The 22,452-nt window shown below is 38.4% G+C and overlaps 1 protein-coding gene across 2 annotated transcripts; it reads right to left on the reverse strand.

Moving 5' to 3' along the window:
• Positions 1-6,925: 6,925 nt before the first annotated feature.
• On the reverse strand, positions 6,926-16,358 carry LOC133559017 (dual specificity phosphatase 29-like). Of its 2 annotated transcripts, none has more exons than XM_061910292.1 (4): positions 16,200-16,358; positions 12,242-12,427; positions 7,247-7,470; positions 6,926-7,178 (listed from the first exon to the last, which is right to left on the reverse strand). In XM_061910292.1, exons 2-4 carry the CDS (start codon positions 12,418-12,420, stop codon positions 6,949-6,951), a joined length of 633 nt encoding a protein of 210 aa, XP_061766276.1. In that variant the 5' UTR covers positions 12,421-12,427; positions 16,200-16,358; the 3' UTR covers positions 6,926-6,948. The 2 variants fall into 2 exon arrangements, with proteins under 2 accessions (XP_061766276.1, XP_061766277.1); XM_061910293.1 differs by having other exon boundaries at positions 12,242-12,436; positions 16,200-16,327.
• Positions 16,359-22,452: the final 6,094 nt, after the last annotated feature.

The following is a 22,452-nucleotide window of genomic DNA, read 5'->3' on the forward strand; positions in this document are numbered from 1 at the left end:
TATGTTTTTGTGGTGCATATTTGGTCTCTGTTTATTATATTTTTTAATGTTAGCATTTCCGCTGTAAATGTGTCGGACTTTATTTAACATTTTAAAAAAGCCCATTATAACTCATAACCACACATAGTTATGCATTTTTTAGCATTCCTTTTTGTCCTCTTCTTGTTGTTTCCTCCCTGGTCCCAATTGCTCTACACCTAGGCTGTCAAACTCATTTTAGCTCAGGGGCCGTATGGAGAAAAATCTGTGCACGCGCGGGCCAGACAATTAAAATTATGGCATTAAAACTAAAAAATAAAGACAACTTCATATTGTTTTCTTTGTCTTACTTTGGCCAAAAATAGAACACACACATTCTAAAAGTATTAGAATAAGAGTATAGAAAAAAATACCAACAGCGGTAAAGTTTAGATCCATGAAGGAAAGAAGAAAGTAAATTATTTTTTATAACTGAATACATTTTCATATGCATATAAATTAGTTTTCTTTTGCATAATTTTTTTTATAAATTAAATAAAATTTATGACAACAATTTTCCAAAACACAATATAACATGTGAGATATAACAGCATAATGCATACATTTATAATTTGTTTTCCAAACGCCTACAAAAAAGTGGGACCTCATTTTTATGATTTGATGGGGTTCCTGGGACCCCATTTTGAAAACTCCTACAGCCAACACTGAGTGAGTATTTGTGTGTGCAAAATAACTGCAGGCGGCTGTGGCCTACAGGCCGGTTCTAATACTACTCAAATATCATCCCGGGGGGCCATAGATCATTCATTTGCGGTCTGAAACTGGCCCGCGGGCCTTGACTTTAAAACGCTGCTCTATAGTGTAAATTGTTTGTCAATCACCAAGATTTAAAATTGTATTTCTAGAAATGTTCCTAATTCAAGTGCTATTTCCTTAGTTTTAGTCATTAACATCCCATAATCTTAATTTTAGCATTAATATTACAATTTTGTCTATTCTAATTTAAAAATGTTAAAATTGATTAATATTCACATAAGATATTTTGGTTTTCCCCACAGAAAATCTTTTTTAAAGATTATGAAATATCCCGGGTTGGCTTTATTTAAGAATTGCAAGTTGAATAATGCTTGTTTAAAAAAAATGTATAGTAAGAAATTCTCTCTTTTTGTCTTATATTTTGCCAGCTCTTTTTTGCAGTGTAATCACTGAAAGTAAAGAAACAATATTAGGTTTAGATACAAGCACACATCTATATATGTAAAGATATATTTTTTCTGTAGTTCAAAAAGTGAAACTTATATTTTATGTATACTAAATAATCTTTCAATGTATTTTTAATAGCTGTGATACCCATAGTTAACAATAAAACACCCAAATTAAGTATCTTGTAAAGCAAGTGTCTGAGCCTTTGATTTGTATTTTTTTCTTAAGTGAACTTCTAAAATCAAACAACTTTAGGATGAAATTCTAATTTTGTTCAGATGCACCTGTGTAACACTTTATATATCTCTGCGCTTTGCGTCAAAAAGAAAAACATCTGGAGATAATGTGTATTTTTTCTTAATTTTATTCTAATGTTCTACAGCATCTCCTAAAGGGGAAGTACACATACTTGCAAAATCATGCAGTATTTTGGATAAAATGTGTGTGTGTGTGTATGTGTGTATGTGTGTATGTGTGTGTGTGTGTGTGTGTGTGTGTGTGTGTTTGTGTGTGTGTGTGTGTTCTTGTATTTCTACCCTTCTTGAGACATCAACAAAGAAAAATACCTTCCATATGAGGACCGGTGAACAAGTTAGGACATAAGTCCTGGTCCCAATACGGAAAAAACATTGCATCTAATAGAGAATGTCTCATTTGCACCCCTGGTGGTGAAATATATCAAAATTTGGGTGGTCCCAAAAAGGAGGGATTTTTCAAATTGACTGTCGGTTTTAAAAGTGCTCCCCCTCTGGCCAACATATGTAATAAGTGTGTGTAACGAATTTAAATGAGCTCCCATTGGCCAAAATTAATTAAAGAAATTTTATATATATACACATATTCCGTATTTCCTTGAATTGCCGCAGGGCATATAGTATGCGCCTGCCTTGAATTACTGCCGGGTCAAACTCGCTTCCCAAAATACTTAGCGCATGCTTAGTATTACCGCCTGGTCAAACTCGTGACGTCACGAGTGACACTTCCCCTGTCATCATTTTCAAAATGGAGGAGGCTGATTTCAATACTGGTCATTTGAAATTGCATAAAGGGAAGAAGATTAAGAGCTATTCAGTAGGATTTAAGGTCCAAGCTTGCGTCACACTCAAATTTTTACTGCATACCTTTGGTAAGTGCCGGAGTGAAAAGAGGTTTCAAAATAATTAGCGCGTGCTTACTTTTACTGCATGCCTATGGTAAGCGCAGGAGTGAGAAGAGGTTTTAAAATAATTAGTGCTCCGGCGGCAATTCAAGGAAATACGGTGTATATATATATATATATATATATATATATATATATATATATATATATACATATACATATATGTACAAAGAAACGTACTGTAATAACTTAAAAAACTATTACAAAAAAGTATATATTTACTAAAAGCAGTTTTTTTCTCACAAAGTGTTGACTTTTATTCTTATAAAATATGGAACAATTTCTCATATTCATTGTATTTTGCAATATTGCAATATTTTCTCTTGAAATTGTGAATTGTTTATGAAAAAAATATTGTTTATGAAAAATTGTATTTTTAATGGAAAAAAATGATTACTTTTTAATGCAAAATAGTGACATTTATCATATTCAGACATTTTCACAATATTGGCAATCGTTTTGTTGTTTTTGTAAAACACTGTAATTTTTTGAGTAAAATTATGACTTTTCTTATAACTTTGCCAAGTAAAATTACGATTATTATTCTAACATTGACAACATTTTAAAGTTTTCTTATAAAATTGCGACTTTTGTCGAGTTGGAATTGTACTCAAAAATAGTCCAAATTTTACAGGAAAAGCTTATAATTTGGGCAATTTTCTGAAAGGAGTCGTAATTTTACTCGACAAAAGGCGCAATCTTATAAGAAAACTTTCAAATTTTGTCAATGTTAGAATAATAAAATTATGACTCCTTTCATAAAATTGCCCAAATGTTAAGCTTTTCCTTTAAAAATGTGACTATTTTTGAGTAAAATTCCAACTTTTATCACAATATTGCACACATGTTCAGTTTTTCTTGTAAAATTTTGACTTGCGTTGAGTAAAATGACGACTTTTATCTTAATACTGCCAAAATTCTACGTTTTTCTTGTGAAATTCCAACTCGTTTTTCACAACAAGCTTTTTCATAAGCGCATAGTATTTATCAGTGAGGTGCAGTCAGGTTAGGCAGGTGAGGCAGGAAAGAAAAAAAGTTAAAAAGAAAAAAAAAATTTAATTGTTATATGTATCCAGTGGTTATACTATAAAGTTATTTTCCATTTAACTTCACCAGTTTTAGATAATTTTTATTCAAAATCGCTGAATTTTCACATTTGCCGTTCAAATACTGAGAATTACTTGCGGTGAGTCACAGCCAGCTGAGCCCCCCCGTCACCATGGATTGCGCAATGACTCAGCTATTGCTATATGAATTATATTATACATTTCCATAGTTTAGTTAGCTGAGGTATATAATGTACAGTGTATTTTGTCAACAACTGTATGTGTGTAACGTATTTCTTGTGCTGGGCAATCATAAAACGGCTCCGAATACGCACTATGTGAGGCACCTGTTCTCCAGCCTCCTGGTGGTAGAGGGCGCTAGTGATCCCAGTGATCATTTCTGCACTACTCGGCCAGGTTTGGGACATCTGAAGCCGGTATGTTTAAAAGTTATCGTTTGCCTGCATATCGTAAAAACAACCGTCCAACATTTTACAACTAATTGTAAACGTATAGGTGCCGACCATCAGGGTAGAGTTGCGACGAAAGAGTGTGTGGAGTTGGTAAGTGAATTTGTTTGCTAATAGTAGCCACTAGCCGTACCCATGTATTTTCTATGGGCGGTTAGCATCGGGGTTTAATCCCGTTTTCCCCAATGTTTCTGATCCGGTTGAATTTATTTTCATGTCGAGTCTTTATTTTAGGTACTTAAATGTGGTGACTGAGTATTGTGGCGTTTTAAGGCCATTTGCATGTTTTCTTGCTACTGTACAACCTGCCCATAAACTGAACTTTCACTACAAATTGCCATATCCACAACGCCAACCCGTGTGGCTGTATGAACTGCGAATGCACATATGGACTGCGATCAGTCTCATGAGGCTCCTAAAAACTTAAAGAACTTTTGATATTACTTCTTATGAATTACTTGAACTAAACCAACATTGTTTGTTGAGATTGCTTTCTGTTTTTTTCTTCTGTTTTGAATGGCCATTCCTATTAATGTCTGTCCACTGTTGCACTGTACATGTTTAAATAACACTAGTATCATTTAAAGTATTTAATTGTGTCTCTCCGAGTCGTAATCTAGACCAGTGGTTCTCAACCTTTTTTCAGTGATGTACCCCCTGTGAACATTTTTTTAATTCAAGTATCCGCTAATCAGAGCAAAGTGTTTTTGTTTGAAAAAAAGAGATAAAGAAGTCAAATACAGCACATTGGCATCAGTTTTTGATTTATTAAATTGTATAACAGTGCAAAATATTGCTCATTTGTAGTGGTCTTTCTTGAACTATTTGGAAAAAAAGATATAAAAATAACTAAAAACTTGTTGAAAAATAAACAAGTGCTTCAATAATAAATAAAGATTTCTTCACATAGAAGTAATCATCAACTTAAAGTGCCCTCTTTGGGGATTGTAATAGAGATCCATCTGCATTCATGAACATAATTCTAAACATTTCTTCACAAAAAAAAAGAAATCTATAACATCAATATTTATGGAACATGTCCACAAAAAAATCTAGCTGTCAACACTGAATATTGCATTGTTGCATTTTTTTTTCCCGGTTTATGAACTTACATTCATATTTTCTTGAAGTATTATTCAATAAATATATTTATAAATGATTTTTCACTTGTTGCTATTTTTAAAAAATCTCACGTACCCCTTGGCATACCTTCAAGTACCCCCAGGGGTACGCGTACCCCCATTTGAGAACCACCGATCTAGACTTCTGATTAGCCCAAATATTGAGAACTTTTACTATACTAGCTAAAGTACCTGCTACATTAAGTTAAAGTACCAATGATTGTCACACACACACCAAGTGTGGTGAAATTTGTCCTCTGAATTCGACCCATCCCCTTGTTCACCCCCTGGGAGGTGAGGGGAGCAGTGAGCAGTAGCGGCCGGGAATCATTTTTGGTGATTTAACCCCCAATTCCAACCCTTGATGCTGAATGCCCAGCAGGGAAGAATGCTGGTATGAGCTTTTAAACATAACCCGTTAACTGCTGCCAATCAAATGGTGAATAAGATACTCTATAGCAGGGGTAGGGAACCTATGGTTCTAGAGCCAAATGTGGCTCTTTTGATGACTGCATCTGGCTCTCAGATACATCTTAGCTGACATTGCTTAACACCAGACCTGCCGCCCGTTAATGCTTTTCAATCAGGCCCGCCGGACATTCCCAAATAATTTTTTTAGATCTTCAATATGGAAATTATAGCTGCCATTATGGTGTGCAGTGATGTTTTCAAATTGCCGTGAGTCTTGAACGTTACAAAATATTTCGATGGTTGAAATCTGCTCTTTTGCATGATACACTAGTTACTATGGTAATGTAATTTAGTTACTATGCTAATCTAATTTGTTACTGTGGTAATTAAGTCACGGCAGCTCACACGAGGCACCAAGCAGTGTGGGTGGGGAGCGTTTCCACAGAGTGTTTCCAGAGGAGTCAACCTGAAATGCGGGTGTCAGGGACAGACGTGGAAAGACATTTTTACGACAAAGTTCTAAAGTTTAGTGATGTATCAGATTGTAAGTGGGGTTTTTTTACCCTTCACTTTCATATTTTGCTGTGTTTGTTGCATTGTTTGATTGTAAAATACGTCGATCGAGAGGTGGTGTGACATTCATATGTTGTCAATATTCAGTATTTTATCGTTCATAGTTTATATTGTAAATCCCACATGCTTTATTTTCATGTACATTCTGGGTGTCTCGTTCAGTAAAAAAAAAAAAGTAAAATACCATTCTGTTTTTTTAAGACAGTCTCTCATAACTTTTTTAGCATTCAATCAGACATTATTGTGAGTTTTTGTATTAGTGTTCTTAAAAATCAGATAAACCGGCCCTCAGACACATTTTTTTCTCTAATTCCGCTGGTAACCAGTATTAAAAATAACGTTGAAAATAGAAAACATTCTCATGAATTTTAATCCATCCATCCGTTTTCTACCACTCCTGTTCAAGAAGTCGCATCAATGGTATGAAGTATTTAATTTATTATTGGTTAGCTTCAGAATACAAATGTTATAAAACAAAAATAAGACTTATTATACTCTAAAAATGTTGGTCTTACTTAAAAATGCATACTTTTTTTTTTTCAGTGTTAAAATATATTATATGGCTCTCACGGTAATACACTTTAAAATATTTGGCTTTAATGGCTCTCTCAGCCAAAAAGGTTCCCGACCCCTGCTCTATAGGGTTCATACGTTTATTAATCTGACTGTGATGAAGTCAGTGCTTCACCAGCCATGAACCTCACCGCACATCACTGGTATTCATATATTATTAATGTTGTAAATACAAATCTTTATATATCTAGAAAGGGTCGTACTAAAGAGGCAGGCATTTTTCGGAGGTCTAAAGAAGGCAACAAATACAAGAATGTGTGTGTGTGTGTGTGCGCGTGTGCTTTAATGTTTTATTCATTTGTGTCAAGCTGCCTCAGCCTTCGAATATACTGTACCCACATTTTTCAAAACATTTTCAAAAATCTTCCTTAAAAACGAGTAAGAATGAGCTAAAAGATTCAGATTTTTAATGTTCACGAGTGTTTGTCTTGCATCTGTCTTTTCACTCGGAGCTTCTTCTCTTGCAGGGCGATGTCAAGAGCTCTGAGCTGCTTCAGGAAGCCATGGTTGGGCAAGATGCAGCGGCGCTGTCGCACGTGCTCAATGGCATCCACCACAGTCAAGCCGTGCTCCATCATCAGGTAGGCCAAGACCAGAGAGGCTGACCTGCTGCGACCCATCACGCAGTGCACCAACACCTTGTCTATGGCACAAGTGAAAGGATGATGATGATACATAACAAAAAAAACACATTCAAGTGTGTTGACCTACTTTGTGGTTGGTTCAGGGCCTCGCTGAGGAATTGTGTCGCCGGACAGAAGAACTGGGAGATGTCAAAGGTGGGTTTATCGTCAGCCTCCACGCCAAAATATTGGATGTCCATGTCAGCGTAGTAATCTGCACCAGTCAGCACGTTATTCCACTTGCCCTCCGCAGCATTCAGCACATGTGTGATGCCCAACTCCTTCAGACCAGGTCGCTCCAGGGCTGTCTTCCTGTTTCCAAACAATACATATGCTTTAATTTCATTCTATTGACTTGTATATATTTTTTTAAATGTTTCCAATTTTTGTATTTTTCCCGCATTTTTCCCAATTTATTATATATTATTCCATTTACCCTTTGCAGTATAATGCCCACTTCCTTCAAACGTTTTTTTTTCCAGAGCATTTCGTCATGTTTAATTAAACCCCAGCACCTCCAAAACCCTCAAATCTAAACTCCAAACATCCCAGAACAAGCTCGTCCGGTTACTTTTAGACCTCCACCCCAGATCACACCTCACTCCAACCCACTTCTCCAAAGTGGGCTGGCTCAGGGTGGAGGACAGAGTAAAACAACTTGCAATGAGCCTAGTCTATAAAATCCGCTACACCTCCCTGATACCGAAGTACATGTCAAACTACTTCCTTAAAGTAAATGACCGCTATAACCACAACACCAGGGGGAGCTCCACAAACCACGTTAAACCCAAATTCCGATCTAACAAAGGTCTTAACTCATTCTCTTTCTATGCCACATCAATGTGGAATGCACTCCCAACAGGTATAAAAGTATATTAAAAGTATCTATATTCCTTCAAAACCGCTCTAAAACAACACCTCCAGGCAACTTCAACACTTTACTAATACCCTCCTCCATTCACATCCCATCTCCCCGGATTATAAATAACCTAATGTAAATAATCAAATGTACTTCTAATGTATATACTTGTTCTTATGCTATGTGAACTCATTATGTTCTCTGCTGGCTGTACATATCCTACTAAGTAAGACCTACACTGTTTCAATGTCCACATTTCTCTGTTGATGCAATTGTTGATGACTGAAGTACTGATATCAACCAAAGCTCCTCATCCCAGCCCCCCGATTGTAAATAATGTAAATAATTCAATGTATATACTCTGATGATTAACTTGTGTGATGACTGTATTATGTTGATAGTATATATTTGTACCATGAATTGATTAACGTGGACCCCGACTTAAACAAGTTGAAAAACTTATTCGGGTGTTACCATTTAGTGCTCAATTGTACGGAATATGTACTGTACTGTGCAATCTACTAATAAAAGTATCAATCAATCAAAACTGTATTCAATTAACTTTGAAATTGATCCCATGCCTGCTGAACGCTGAGGCGGGTATGAAAAGGGGAATATTGTGATTGGCAGCAGGTGTGTTTTAATCAGCAACCAGAAGCCAGAAGAGAGGTAAACAAAAGGAGAAAAGGAGCACTCAGAATCAAACAGACCACTAAACTAAGAAGAAGAATAACAAATTTAAGTTAAAGTTAAAGTACCAATGATTGTCTCACACTAGGTGTGGTGAAATTTGTCCCCTGCATTTGACCCATCCCCTTCATCACCCCCTGGGAATTAAGGGGAGCAGTGGGCAGCAGTGGTGCCACGCCCAGGAATCAATTAAGGTGATTTAAAGGCCTACTGAAATGAGATTTTCTTATTTAAACGGGGATAGCAGGTCCATTCTATGTGTCATACTTGATCATTTTGCGATATTGACATATTTTTGCTGAAAGGATTTAGTAGAGAACATTGACGATAAATTTCGCAACTTTTGGTCGCTAATAAAAAAAGCCCTGCCTTTACCGGAAGTAGCAGACGATGACGTCACCGGTGTGAGGGCTCCTCACGTCCTCACATTGTTTATAATGTGAGCCTCCAGCAGCAAGAGCTATTCGGACCGAGAAAACGACAATTTCCTCATTAATTTGAGCGAGGATGAAAGATTCGTGGCTGAGGATACTGATAGCGAAGGACTAGGAAAAAAAAAAGGCGATTACATTGGTAGCGATTTAGATGTCTTTAGACACATTTACTAGGATACTTCTGGGAAATCCCTTATCTTTCTATTGTGTTGCTAGTGTTTTAGTGAGTTAAATAGTACCTGATAGTCGGAGGAGTGTGGCCACGGTTGTGTTGACGTGCAGTGTCTGGACGGCGCAAGCTTCGCAGATCTCCAGTAAGAGGCGACTTTTTACCACAATTTTCTGACCGAAACCTGCCTTTTGACAAGTGGTCGGGATACATGTTCGCTTGACCGCTCTGATCCATATCAAAGCTTCACCTCCGGGAATTTTAAACAAGGAAACACCGTGTGTTTGTGTGGCTAAAGGCTAAAGCTTCCCACCTCCATCTTTCTACTTTGACTTCTCCATTATTAATTGAACAAATTGCAAAAGATTCAGCAACACAGATGTCCAGAATACTGTCTAATTGCGCGATGAAAAGAGACGACTTTTAGCCACAAGTGGTGCTGCGCTACTATGTCCCCTCCAACTCGAGACGTCACGCGCACGCGTCATCATTCCGCGACGTTTTCAACATGAAACTCCGCGGGAAATTTAAAATTGTAATTTAGTAAACTAAAAAGGCCGTATTGGCATGTGTTGCAATGTTAATATTTCATCATTGATATATAAACTATCAGACTGCGTGGTTTTCAGTAGGCCTTTAACCCCCAATTCCAACCCTTGATGCTGAGTGCCAAGCAGGGAGGCAGTGGGTCCCATTTTTTTATAGTCTTTGGTGTGACAAAACACCAAACACGACATGATCTGCGTAACAGGTCAGGACAGTACCGTACTTTTCCGAGTATAAGTCGCTCCGGAGTATAAGTCGCACCCGCTGAAAATGCATAATAAAGAAGGAAAAAACATATATATGTCGCATTGGAGTATAAGTCGTATTTTTGGGGGAAATGTATTTGATAAAACCCAACACCAAGATTAGACATTTGAAAGGCAATTTAAAATAAAGAATATTGAACAACAGGCTGAATAAGTGTACGTTATATGAGGCATAAATAAGCAACTGAGAAGGTGCCTGGTATGTTAACCTAACATATTATGGTAAGAGTCATTCAAATAACTATAACATATAGAACATGCTATACGTTTACCAAACAATCTGTCACTCCTAATCGCTAAATCCGATGAAATCTTATACGTCTAGTCTCTTACGTGAATGAGCTAAATAATATCATTTGATATTTTACGGTAATGTGTTAATAATTTCACACACTCCTGAGTATAAGTCGCACCCCCGGCCAAACTATGAAAAAAAACTGCGACTTATAGTCCAAGAAATACGGTACTTCTGCAAAAAAGTCTCCGATTTTTTCATTGAAAAGTCTTTTGAAACTCCACAAGCAAATAATTCTGTGATTTTACAACTACCCTTTTCCAGCTCAGACCCCTTGGAAATATCTGCTCACAAAGCAGTTAGAAACAACCGTGCTTGTCCCTGGTAATATTCAGTGGTTTACTGCAGTGTTTTTCAACCACTGTGCCGCGGCACACTAGTGTGCCGTGAGATACAGTCTGGTGTGCCGTAGGAGATTATGTATTTTCACCTATTTGGGTTAAAAATATTTTTTGCAAACCAGTAATTATAGTCTGCAAATAAATGATAAATGGGTTGTACCTTCAAGGTATGATGTGTTGTTGTTGAGTGTCATGTTGTCGAGAGCTTGGCAGTGACCGTGTAATACTCTTCCATATCAATAGGTGGCAGCCGGTAGCTAATTTTTACCTGCACACAGAGGGAGGCAGGGTGCAGGTAAAAAGGTGTTTAATGCTTAAACCAAAAATAAACAAAATATGAGTGCCCCTTAAGAAAAGGCATTGAAGCTTAGGGAAGGCTATGCAGAACAAAAATATAACTGAACTGGCTACGAAGTAAACAAAAATTGAATGCTGGACGACAGCAAAGACTTACTGTGGAGCAAAGGCGGCGTCCACAATGTACATCCGAACATGACATGACAATCGACAATGTCCCCACAAAGAAGGATGAAAACAACTGAAATATTCTTGATGGCTAAAACAAAGTAGATGCGGGAAATATCGCTCAATGGAAGACATGAAACTGCTCCAGGAAAATACCAAAAAAAGAGAAAAAGCCAGCAAAATAGGACCCAAGACAAGAACTAAAACACTATACACAGGAAAACTCAAAATAAGTTAGGGCGTGATGTGACAGGTGATGACAGTACACCTACTTTGAGACAAGACCTATATTACTTGGTTATGGTTTAAAGTCGTATCCAACGATTGTGACGACATTTTACCGTCAACTGAGATTTGTTATTTAATGATTTCTGCTAATGGTGTGCCTCCGGATTTTTTCAACGCGAAAATGTGCCTTGGCTCGAAAAAGGTTGAGAAACACTGGCTTGCTGTACTTACAACCCGTCCAGAATCCGGCTGCACGCATTCTCACATCTACAAAAAAAACATGACCACACCACTCCTGTACTGGTTTCTCTCCACATTTCATGGGTATTACTAACTATATTGTATGATTTGTTTAGTTCTTAGCTGTACACAGCTGTTGGTATTTATAATGATTTTTATGGGTTTTTGTTTTTCTTTTTTACAGTACTTTCGGGTAGTAGTGGCTGTTTTCTACATAATTGAATACACATTGACCTTATAAATATGATTCCCTCTCACAACATTTTTTAAAAACATTTTTCAAAGTTAAATTTAAAGTACCAATGATTGTCACACACATAATAGGTGTGGCGAAATTATTCTCTGCGTTTGACCCATCACCCTTGATCACCCACTGGGAGGTGAGGGGAGCAGTGGGCAATAGCGGGGGGCGCGCCCGGGAATAATTTTTGGTGATATAACCCCCAATTCCAAGCTTTGATGCTGAGTGCCAAGCAGCATGGAATGGGTCCCATTTTTATAGTCTTTGGTATGACTCTGCATATCTGACCACCAATCTACATTTACTCACTCATCCCCGATGAAGACATTGGTCCAGACTTGGTTGACGTGTGCATACTGAGCACTGGGGCCGGTCCAAAAGAGCTGCTCCAGGTCTAGTGTACCCGGTGTGATGTAATCACTATCTGGGTCCACCTGGACTGCCGCATAGGGGTTCTTTCCTCTTGATTTTACCACACAGGAGGACATAGTTCAACTCCAAGGACCATGGGAAAAAATAGACAATTCAAAATAATAAACAAACAATAATGCACATAATAAATGTAATACATAGTAGTTTACTAATTACGTATAAAATACTACACGGTCTAGCTCCAGCCTATCTTGACGATTGTATTGTACCATATGTCTCGGCAAGAAATCTGCGTTCAAAGGACTCCGGCTTATTAGTGATTCCTAGAGCCCAAAGAAAGTCTGCGGGCTATAGAGTGTTTTCCGTTCGGGCTCCAGTACTCTGGAATGCCCTCCCGGTAACAGTTCGAGATGCTACCTCAGTAGAAGCATTTAAGTCTCACCTTAAAACTCATCTGTATACTCTAGCCTTTAAATAGACCTCCTTTTTAGACCAGTTGATCTGCCGCTTCTTTTCTTTCTCCTATGTCCCCCCCTCCCTTGTGGAGGGGGTCCGGTCCGATGACCATGGATGAAGTACTGGCTGTCCTGAGTCGAGACGCAGGATGGACCGCTCGTCGGGACCCAGGATGGACCGCTCGCCTGTATCGGTTGGGGACATCTCTACGCTGCTGATCCGCTTGAGATGGTTTCCTGTGGACGGGACTCTCGCTGCTGTCTTGGTTCCGCTTGAACTGAACTCTCGCGGCTGTGTTGGAGCCACTATGGATTGAACTTTCACAGTATCATGTTAGACCCGCTCGACATCCATTGCTTTCGGTCCCCTAAAGGGGGGTGGGGGGTTGGCCACATCTGAGGTCCTCTCCAAGGTTTCTCATAGTCAGCATTGTCACTGGCGTCCCACTGGATGTGAATTCTCCCTGCCCACTGGGTGTGAGTTTTCCTTGCCCTTTTGTGGGTTCTTCCGAGGATGTTGTAGTCGTAATGATTTGTGCAGTCCTTTGAGACATTTGTGATTTGGGGCTATATAAATAAACATTGATTGATTGACATATATTGGATAATTTGGCCACAAATGAATGCAATCACTTTTAAATGTGTTTGTATACACTTTTATGTACAAACCCCAAAACCACTGAATTTGGCATGTTGTGTAAATGGTAAATAAAAATAGAATACAATGATTTGCAAATCTTTTTCAACATATATTCAATTGCTTGGACTGCAAAGACAATATACTTACTGTTCGAACAGGAACACTTTGTTGTTTTTTTGCTAACATTAGCTCATTTGGAATTTGATGCTTGCAACATGTTTAAAAAAAGCTGGCACAAATTCCAAAAAAGACTGAGAAAGTTGAGGAATGCTCATAATCCAACACTCATTTGGAACATCCTACAGTTGAACAGGCTGATTGGGAACAGGTGGGTGCCATGATTGGGTGTAAAATCAGCTTCCCTGAAATGCTCAGTCATTCACAAAGAAGAATAGAGCAAGGGTCACCACTTTGTTAACAAATGTGTGAGCAAATTGTTTAAGAACAATATTTCTCAACCATCTATTGCAGTGGTTCTCAAATGGGGGTACACGTACCCCTGTGGGTACTTGAAGGTATGCCAAGGGGTACGTGAGATTTTTTTTAAATATTCTAAAAATAGCAACAATTTAAAAATCCTTTATAAATATATTTATTGAATAATATTTCAACAACTTACATTCATATGAATGTAAGTTCATAAACTGTGAAAAGAAATGCAACAATGCAATATTCAGTGTTGACAGCTAGATTTTTGTGGAGATGTTCCATAAATATTGATGTTAAAGATTTCTTTTTTTGTGAATCCAGATGGATCTCTATTACAATCCCCAAAGAGGGCACTTTAAGTTGATGATTACTTCTATGTGTAGAAATCTTTATTTATAATTGAATCGCTTGTTTATTTTTCAACAAGTTTTTAGTTACTTTTATATTCATCATCCATTCATTTTCTACCGCTTATTCCCTTTGGGCTCACGGGGGGCGCTGGTGCCTATCTCAGCTACAATCGGGCGGAAGGCGGCGTACACCCTGGACATGTCGCCACTTCACCGCAGGGTGTATTTTTATATCTTTTTTCCAAGTAGATCAAGAAAGACCAGTACAAATTTTGCACTGTTATACAATTTAATAAATCAGAAACTGATGACATAGTGCTGTATTTTACTTCTTTATCTCTTTTTTTCAACCAAATATGCTTTGTTCTGATTAGGGGGTACTTGAATTTAAAAAATGTTCACAGGGGGTACATCACTGAAAAAAGGTTGAGAACCACTGATCTATTGTAAGGAATTTAGGGATTTAACCATCTGCAGTCCTTGATATCATAAGGTTCAGAGAATCTAGAGAAATCCCTGCCAAAGTGGAAAGGCAGAAAACCAACATTGAATATCCGTGACCTTCAATCCCTCAGGCCGAACTGCATCAAAAAAAGACATCATTGTGTAAAGGATACCACCACATGGGCTCAGAAACCCTTCAGAAAACCACTGACAGTAACTACAATTTTTCGCTACATCTGTAAGTGCAAGTTAAAACTCTACTATGCAAAGCGAAATTAATTTATCAACAACACCCAGAAACGCCGCCGGCTTCGCTGGGCTCGAGCTTATCTAAAAAGGACAGCTGCAAAGTGGAAATGTGTTCTGTGGTCGGACGAGACCACATTTCAAATGGTGTTTGGAAACTGTGGACGTTGTGTCTTCCAGAACAAAGAGGAAAAAAAAACATCCGGATTGTTATGGGCGCAAAGTTCAAAAGCCAGCATCTGTGACGGTATGGGGGTGTGTTAGTGCCCAAGGCATGGGTAACTTACACATCTGTGAAGGAACCATTAATGCTAAAATGTATATATAGGTTTTGGAGCAACATATGTTGCCATCCAAGCAACGTTATCATAGACGCCCCTGCTTATTTCAGCAAGACAATGCCAAGCCATGTGTTACAACAGCTTGGCGTCATAGTAAAAGAGTCCGGGTACTAGACTGGCCTGCCTGTAGTCCAGACCTGTCTCCCGTTGAAAATGTGTGGCGCATTATGAAGCGTCAAATGCCACAAAGGAGAAACTGTTGAAAAACTTAAGCTGTACATCAAGCAAGAATGGGAAATAATTCCACTTGAAAAGCTTCAAAAATGAGTCTCCTCAGTTCCTAAACGTTTACTGAGTGTTATTTAAAGGAAAGGCCATGTAACACAGTGGTAAAAATGCCTCTGTGCCAACTTTTTGACAATGTATTGCTGCCATTTTAATTTTAAATGAATGATTATTTGCAAAAAAAATTACGTTTCTCAGTTTGAACAATAATTATCTTGTCTTTGCAGGTTATTCAATTGAATATAAGTTGACTAGGATTTGCAAATCATTGTATTCTGTTTTTATTTACAAATTACACCACGTGCTGACTTCACTGGTTTTGGATTTTATATTTTCATTTACATGTTCAGTTCAGTTTGTTTATTTATATTTCAGTTTGTTTATTTATATAACCCCAGTTGGCCAAAGTGCTCAACAGACTTCAGAAAAGGGGCACAAAGTGTCACATCTACATATTAACACGGAAGGATGAATAAAATACAGTAGTAAACTATACCTTAAAATAAGTGCAGAATATATCACCAAAAATACTAAAGAAAAAAGACAAAATGAAAACAACCAAGATATCCTGTCTAAGGGAGTAAAACTATGTTTTTTAGCCTAGACTTAAATTGAATCAGACACTGGGAGGACCTAATAGATAATGGAAGGTTGTTCCATCATCTATCGCAGTCAGTGTCAGTTCATTTTAGAGACTATAAAGGATGATTTTACAGTTAAATCAGATTATTTAAATTCCTGTATTTTATAAATTAAATCACTCACCCGTCCTGTGTCTCCCTGTCATGGGGGACTGCAGACTCAAGATCCTGTCCTCAAGTGTGTGCATATGTGTGTGTTTTCTCTCCACAGTATGCAGGAGGGCACACATACAGTAGAGGAATAGTAACTTCTCTCTCTTTAACGTGATATTTTTAGGCCGCCGCCTGCCATGAGACAACACCTGACATCAGCGTGACACACACACACACACACGCACGCATGCAAACACATTTGTTTACTTTTTTTAGTAGTTTATGACACCCAATTTCTAATCCCAATGCAAGTAAAAGAAAAAGCAATAATATTTTGAAGGCAATGTTGGATTACAAACCCCGTTTCCATATGAGTTGGGAAATAAACGGAATACAATGGTTTGCAAATACTTTTCAACCCATATTCAATTGAATGCACTACAAAGACAAGATATTTGATGTTCAAACTCATAAACTTATTTTATTTTATTTTTTTACAAGTAATTAACTAAGAATTTCATGGCTGCAACACGTGCCAAAGTAGTTGGGAAAGGGCATGTTCACCACTGTGTTACATCACCTTTTCTTTTAACAACACTCAATAAACGTTTGGGAACTGAGGAAACTAATTGTTGAAGCTTTGAAAGTGGAATTCTTTCCCAGTCTTGTTTTATGTAGAGCAGGGGTGTCAAACCCAAATACAGAGTGGGCCAACATTTTAAACGGAACAAAGTTACGGGCCAAGGTTGAACAAATTAACCTTTTAAGAAGTCCCTAACAAGTTTTGCATTGAATATTGAACAAGCAAGGCTTATATAACTTTATAGTGACATGTAAAATCGAGTTTTAAATAATAATATTAATAATAAAAAAATATCAATGGCATATCAAATAAAATTTAAATACAAATTAAATCGTGGATCGTGAGATCGACAGGCGGATCGGTGCGGCGTCTTCAGTAATGCGGACGTTGTACCCATCCGTTGTGGTGAAGAAGGAGCTGAGCCGGAAGGCAAAGCTCTCAATTTACCGGTCGATCTACGTTCCCATCCTCACCTATGGTCATGAGCTTTGGGTCATGACCGAAAGGATAAGATCACGGGTACAAGCGGCCGAAATGAGTTTCCTCCGCCGTGTGGCGGGGCTCTCCCTTAGAGATAGGGTGAGAAGCTCTGCCATCCGGGAGGAACTCAAAGTAAAGCCGCTGCTCCTTCACATCGAGAGGAGCCAGATGAGGTGGTTCGGGCGTCTGGTCAGGATGCCACCCGAACGCCTCCCTAAGGAGGTGTTTAGGGCACGTCCAACCGGTAGGAGGCCACGGGGAAGACCCAGGACACGTTGGGAAGACTATGTCTCCCGGCTGGCCTGGGAACGCCTCGGGATCCCCCGGGAAGAGCTAGACGAAGTGGCTGGGGAGAGGGAAGTCTGGGTTTCCCTGCTTAGGCTGTTGCCCCCGCGACCCGACCTCGGATAAGCGGAAGAAGATGGATGGATGGATGGATACAAATTAAATGCCTCTTTTCTATTTGCAGCCCTCTGAGGTAAATATCAAAATAAACTTTTTCCACAGGCTAATAATAAATTTGCAAATAAAATAACAATAACAAATTAATCAAACATTCAAGCCTTGAAGTAGCAAGAGAAAGTGCATGAGTAAAACATTAATTATTGCTTGGGGGGGGCTATATTGTAGCGTCCCAGAAGAGTTAGTGCTGCAAGGGGTTCTGAGTATTTGTTCTGTTGTGTTTGTGTTGTGTTACGGTGCAGATGTTCTCCCGAAATGTGTTTGTTATTCTTGTTTGGTGTGGGCTCACAGTGTGGTGCATATTTGTAAGATTGAAAAAGTTGTTTATACGGCCACCCTCAGTTTGACCTGTATGGCTGTTGAACAAGTATGCGTTGCATTCACTTGTGTGCGTGTGTATGTAAAAGCCGTATATATTATGTGACTGGGTTGGCACGCTATTTCTATGTAGGAAAAGCGGACGTTACGACAGGTTGAAGAGGACGCTAAAGACAGTGCCGTTAATGCACGCCCCCAATATTGTCGAAATTCGGGAGAATGTTTACCCCAAGAGATTTTCAGGAGGGGCACTGAAATTTGGGAGTCCGGCAAAATCGTGAGGGTTGGCAAGTATGAGTATTAGTGGTGAATGCAGTGTTACAGTGGCACCGCCGCTGTATAAAACCGGCGGGCCAGCTCTAATATTAATTTCATACTGCCTCAAGGGCCAAATGAAATTACGATTTGTCCCGCGGGCCAGAGTTTGACACCCATGATGTAGAGCTTCAGTCGTTCAACAGTCCGGGGTCTCCGCTGTCGGATTTTACGCTTGATAATGCGCCACACATTTTTGATGGGAGACCGGTCTGGACTGCAGGCGGGCCAGGAAAGTACCCGCACTCTTTTTTTACGAAGCCACGCTGTTGTAACACGTGCTGAATGTGGCTTGGCATTGTCTTGTTGAAATAAGCAGGGGCGTCCATGAGAAAGACGGCGCTTAGATGGCAGCACATGTTGTTCCAAAACCGATGTGTAAGTTACCCGTGCTTTGGGCACTAATGCACCCCCATACCATTACAGACGCTGGCTTTTGAACTTTGCGTCGATAACAGTCTGGATGGTTCGCTTCCCCTTTGGTCCGGATGACACGATGTCGAATATTTCCAAAATCAATTTGAAATGTGGACTCTTCAGACCACAGAACACATTTCCACTTTGCATCAGTCCATCTTAGATGATCTCGGGCCCAGAGAAGCCGGCAGCGTTTCTGGATGTTGTTGATAAATGGCTTTGGCTTTGTATAGTAGAGCTTTAATTTGCACTTACAGATGTAGCAACAAACTGTAGTGACAGTGGTATTCTGAAGTCTTCCTGAGCCCATATGGTGATATCCTTTAGAGATTGATGTTGGTTCTTGATACAGTGCCGTCTGAGGGATCGAAGGTCACGGTCATTCAATGTTGGTTTCCGGCCATGCCGCTTGTGTGGAGTGATTTCTCCATATTCTCTGAACCTTTTGATGATATTATGGACCGTAGATGTTGAAATCCCTAAATTTCTTACAATTGCATTTTGAGAAACGTTCTTAAACTGTTTGACTATTTCCTCATGCAGTTGTGGACAAAGGGGTGTACCTCGCCCCATCCTTTCTTCTGAAAGACTGAGCATTTTTTGGGAAGCAGTTTTTATACCCAATCATGGCACCCACCTGTTCCCAATTAGCCTGCACACCTGTGGGATTTTCCAAAAAATGTTATGAGCATTCCTCAACTTTATCAGTATTTATTGCCACCTTTCCCAACTTCTTTGTCACGTGTTGCTGGCATCAAATTCTAAAGTTAATGACTGTTTGCAAAAAAAAAATGTTTATCAGTTTGAACATCAAATATGTTGTCTTTGTAGCATATTCAACTGAATATGGGTTGAAAATGATTTGCAAGTCATTGTATTCCATTTATATTTACATCTAACACAATTTCCCAACTCATATGGAAATTGGGTTTGTATACATATATATATATATATATATATATATATATATATATATATGTATATGTATATATGTATATGTACATATATCTGCGATGAGTTGGCGACTTGTCCAGGGTCTACCCCGCCTTCCGCCCAAATAAGCGGTAGGAAATGGATGGATGGATGGATGTATATATGCATATGCATATACATATATATTAGGGCTGCGAATCTTTGGGTGTCCCGCAATTCGATTCAATATCGATTCTTGGGGTCGTGATTCGATTAGAAATCGATTTTTTCGATTCAACGCGATTCTCGATTCAAAAACTATATTTTTCCGATTCAAAACGATTCTGTATTCATTCAATACATAGGATTTCAGCAGGATCTACCCCAGTCTGCTGACATGCTAGCAGAGTAGTAGATTTAAAAAAAAAAAAAGCTTTTATAATTGTAAAGGACAATGTTTTATCAACTGATTGCAATAATGTAAATTTGTTTGAACTATTTAACACACCAAAAATATGACTTATTTTATCTTTGTGAAAACATTGGACACAGTGTGTTGTCAAGCTTATGAGATGCGATGCAAGTGTAAGCCACTGTGACACTATTGTTCTTTTTTTTTTTTAATTTTACAAATGTCTAATAATAATGTCAATGAGGGATTTTTAATCACTGCTATGCTGAAATTATAACTAATATTGATACTGTTGTTGATAATATTCATTTTTGTTTCACTACTTTTGGTTTGTTCTGTGTTGTGTTTGTGTCTCCTCAATTGCTCTGTTTATTGCAGTTCTGAGTGTTGCTGGGTCAGGTTTGGTTTTGGAATTGGATTGCATTGTTATGGTATTGCTGTGTAGTGGTTTGTTGGATTGATAAAAAAAAAAGAAAAAATAGATAAAAAAAAAAAAAGATAATCGATTCTGAATCGCACAATGTGAGAATCGCGATTCAAATTCGAATCGATTTTTCCCCACACCCCTAATATATATACAGTATATATATATATATATATATATATATATATATATATATAAATGTGTATATATATATGTGTATATATGTGCGCCCCCCGCGACCCCGAAAGGCAATAAGCGGTAGAAAATGGATGGATGGATGGATGTGTGTGTATATATATATATATATATATATATATATATATATATATATATATTCCACTTGATCATTTGATAAGTAGCACACCTGCTTAAAAAGTGTGGGCACCCTTGCTTTACATGTGTGACTTTCTCCGACGCCGCCACAGAAAGACGTGGTTTTTGCTTCTCCTTCTTTACCTCATTTTAACAACCAAACATAAAATGCTGTGCGTGACTGCACAAAGGTGAGCTTTGTTGATGTTATTGACTTGTGTTGACAAGCTTTTTACTTGTTATTCACTTGTGTGGAGCCCTTATCAGGCATATTTGGTCAGTGCATGACTGCAAGCAAATCAATGCTAACATGCTATTTAGGCTAGCATCATTATGAATCATTTTTAGGTAGATTTGAGCTCATTTAATTTCTTTGACGTAAGTCCTCTGTTTATTTCATTAATATTTGCAAGTCTCATGGCACATTATCTTCATGTAATATTGTCTTCATTTCCAGACCACAGCAAACATTACCCAGCGTCCAATGATTGTAATAAATCCATTAGAAAAAGACAGCCTACCGTTGGAAACGCAAATCTATACCTTTGGTAATTCTAAGACTGTAATTTCCAGGCGTCATTGCACCCTCTGAGAAGCCATTCCATTTACTAATGTATTCCAATGTTGTTAACATTCAACATTTCTGCCTCAACAAAGATTTGCGTCAGCCTGCGAGACACGCTTCTGTCAGCACGGCGTGGTGCCAGGCAGGTGGCTGTTGCAAACAAAACAAATACCAGTGCTGGCAGATGTTCTCAAACATGAACAACATCCAATCCAAACACCGCAGCCGCCTCACAGATAAAAGCTTGCAGTCTGGTACAACTAACATTTACATCATGTGTTGCTCTCATTATAAGACTTATATCAGGCTTTTCATTGTTTGCTTCTCATGACAGATTTCTTCTATGTATTGGTCCAATGTGGCTAGTTGAACATTTTGGGTTGCCGACCCCTGGCCTTAAACAACGCAAGCAGAGGGCGTTTTTCTTCGAGAAAGGCGAACTGCCACCCAGAACCTCTTTACAACAGATTTTGTAGTTGTAGTCATTTTATTTCAGACCCAGGGGGATCCATGTCATTCATTTACAATTACAGAGCGGTATAGCTCGGTTGGTAGAGCGGCCGTGCCAGCAACTTGAGGGTTGCAGGTTCGATCCCCGCTTCCACCATCCTAGTCACTGCCGTTGTGTCCTTGGGCAAGACACTGTGGGTGCCACCCACACTGGTTTGAATGTAAAAATTAGATATTGGGTTTCACTATGTAAAGCGCTTTGAGTCACTAGAGAAAAAGCGCTATATAAATATAAATCACTTCACAGTTAAAAAGTTGCTTTGGAGCAATCAAAGCTGCTCACACAGTCCTGAGGTGAGCACTATGTTTGACACATTAACTGAATGTGTATCATATTTATCCATGACAGCATTTTTGTTGTAATTTGTGAGGTGTGTCTGTTAAAATCATGGTTGTTTTTACAAATGATGACGGATGTGAACAAGAGCATGTATTGTCTTTGTGTGATGATGTAAATGAGGTGTGGTTTTATAGTATATTAACAGAGGTGGGTAGTAACGCGCTACATTTACTCCGTTACATCTACTTGAGTAACTTTTGGGATTAATTGTACTTCTAAGAGTAGTCTTAATGC

The sequence above is a fragment of the Nerophis ophidion genome, linkage group LG09, assembly GCF_033978795.1.
Source record: "Nerophis ophidion isolate RoL-2023_Sa linkage group LG09, RoL_Noph_v1.0, whole genome shotgun sequence".
NCBI classification, from domain to species: Eukaryota; Metazoa; Chordata; class Actinopteri; order Syngnathiformes; family Syngnathidae; genus Nerophis; species Nerophis ophidion.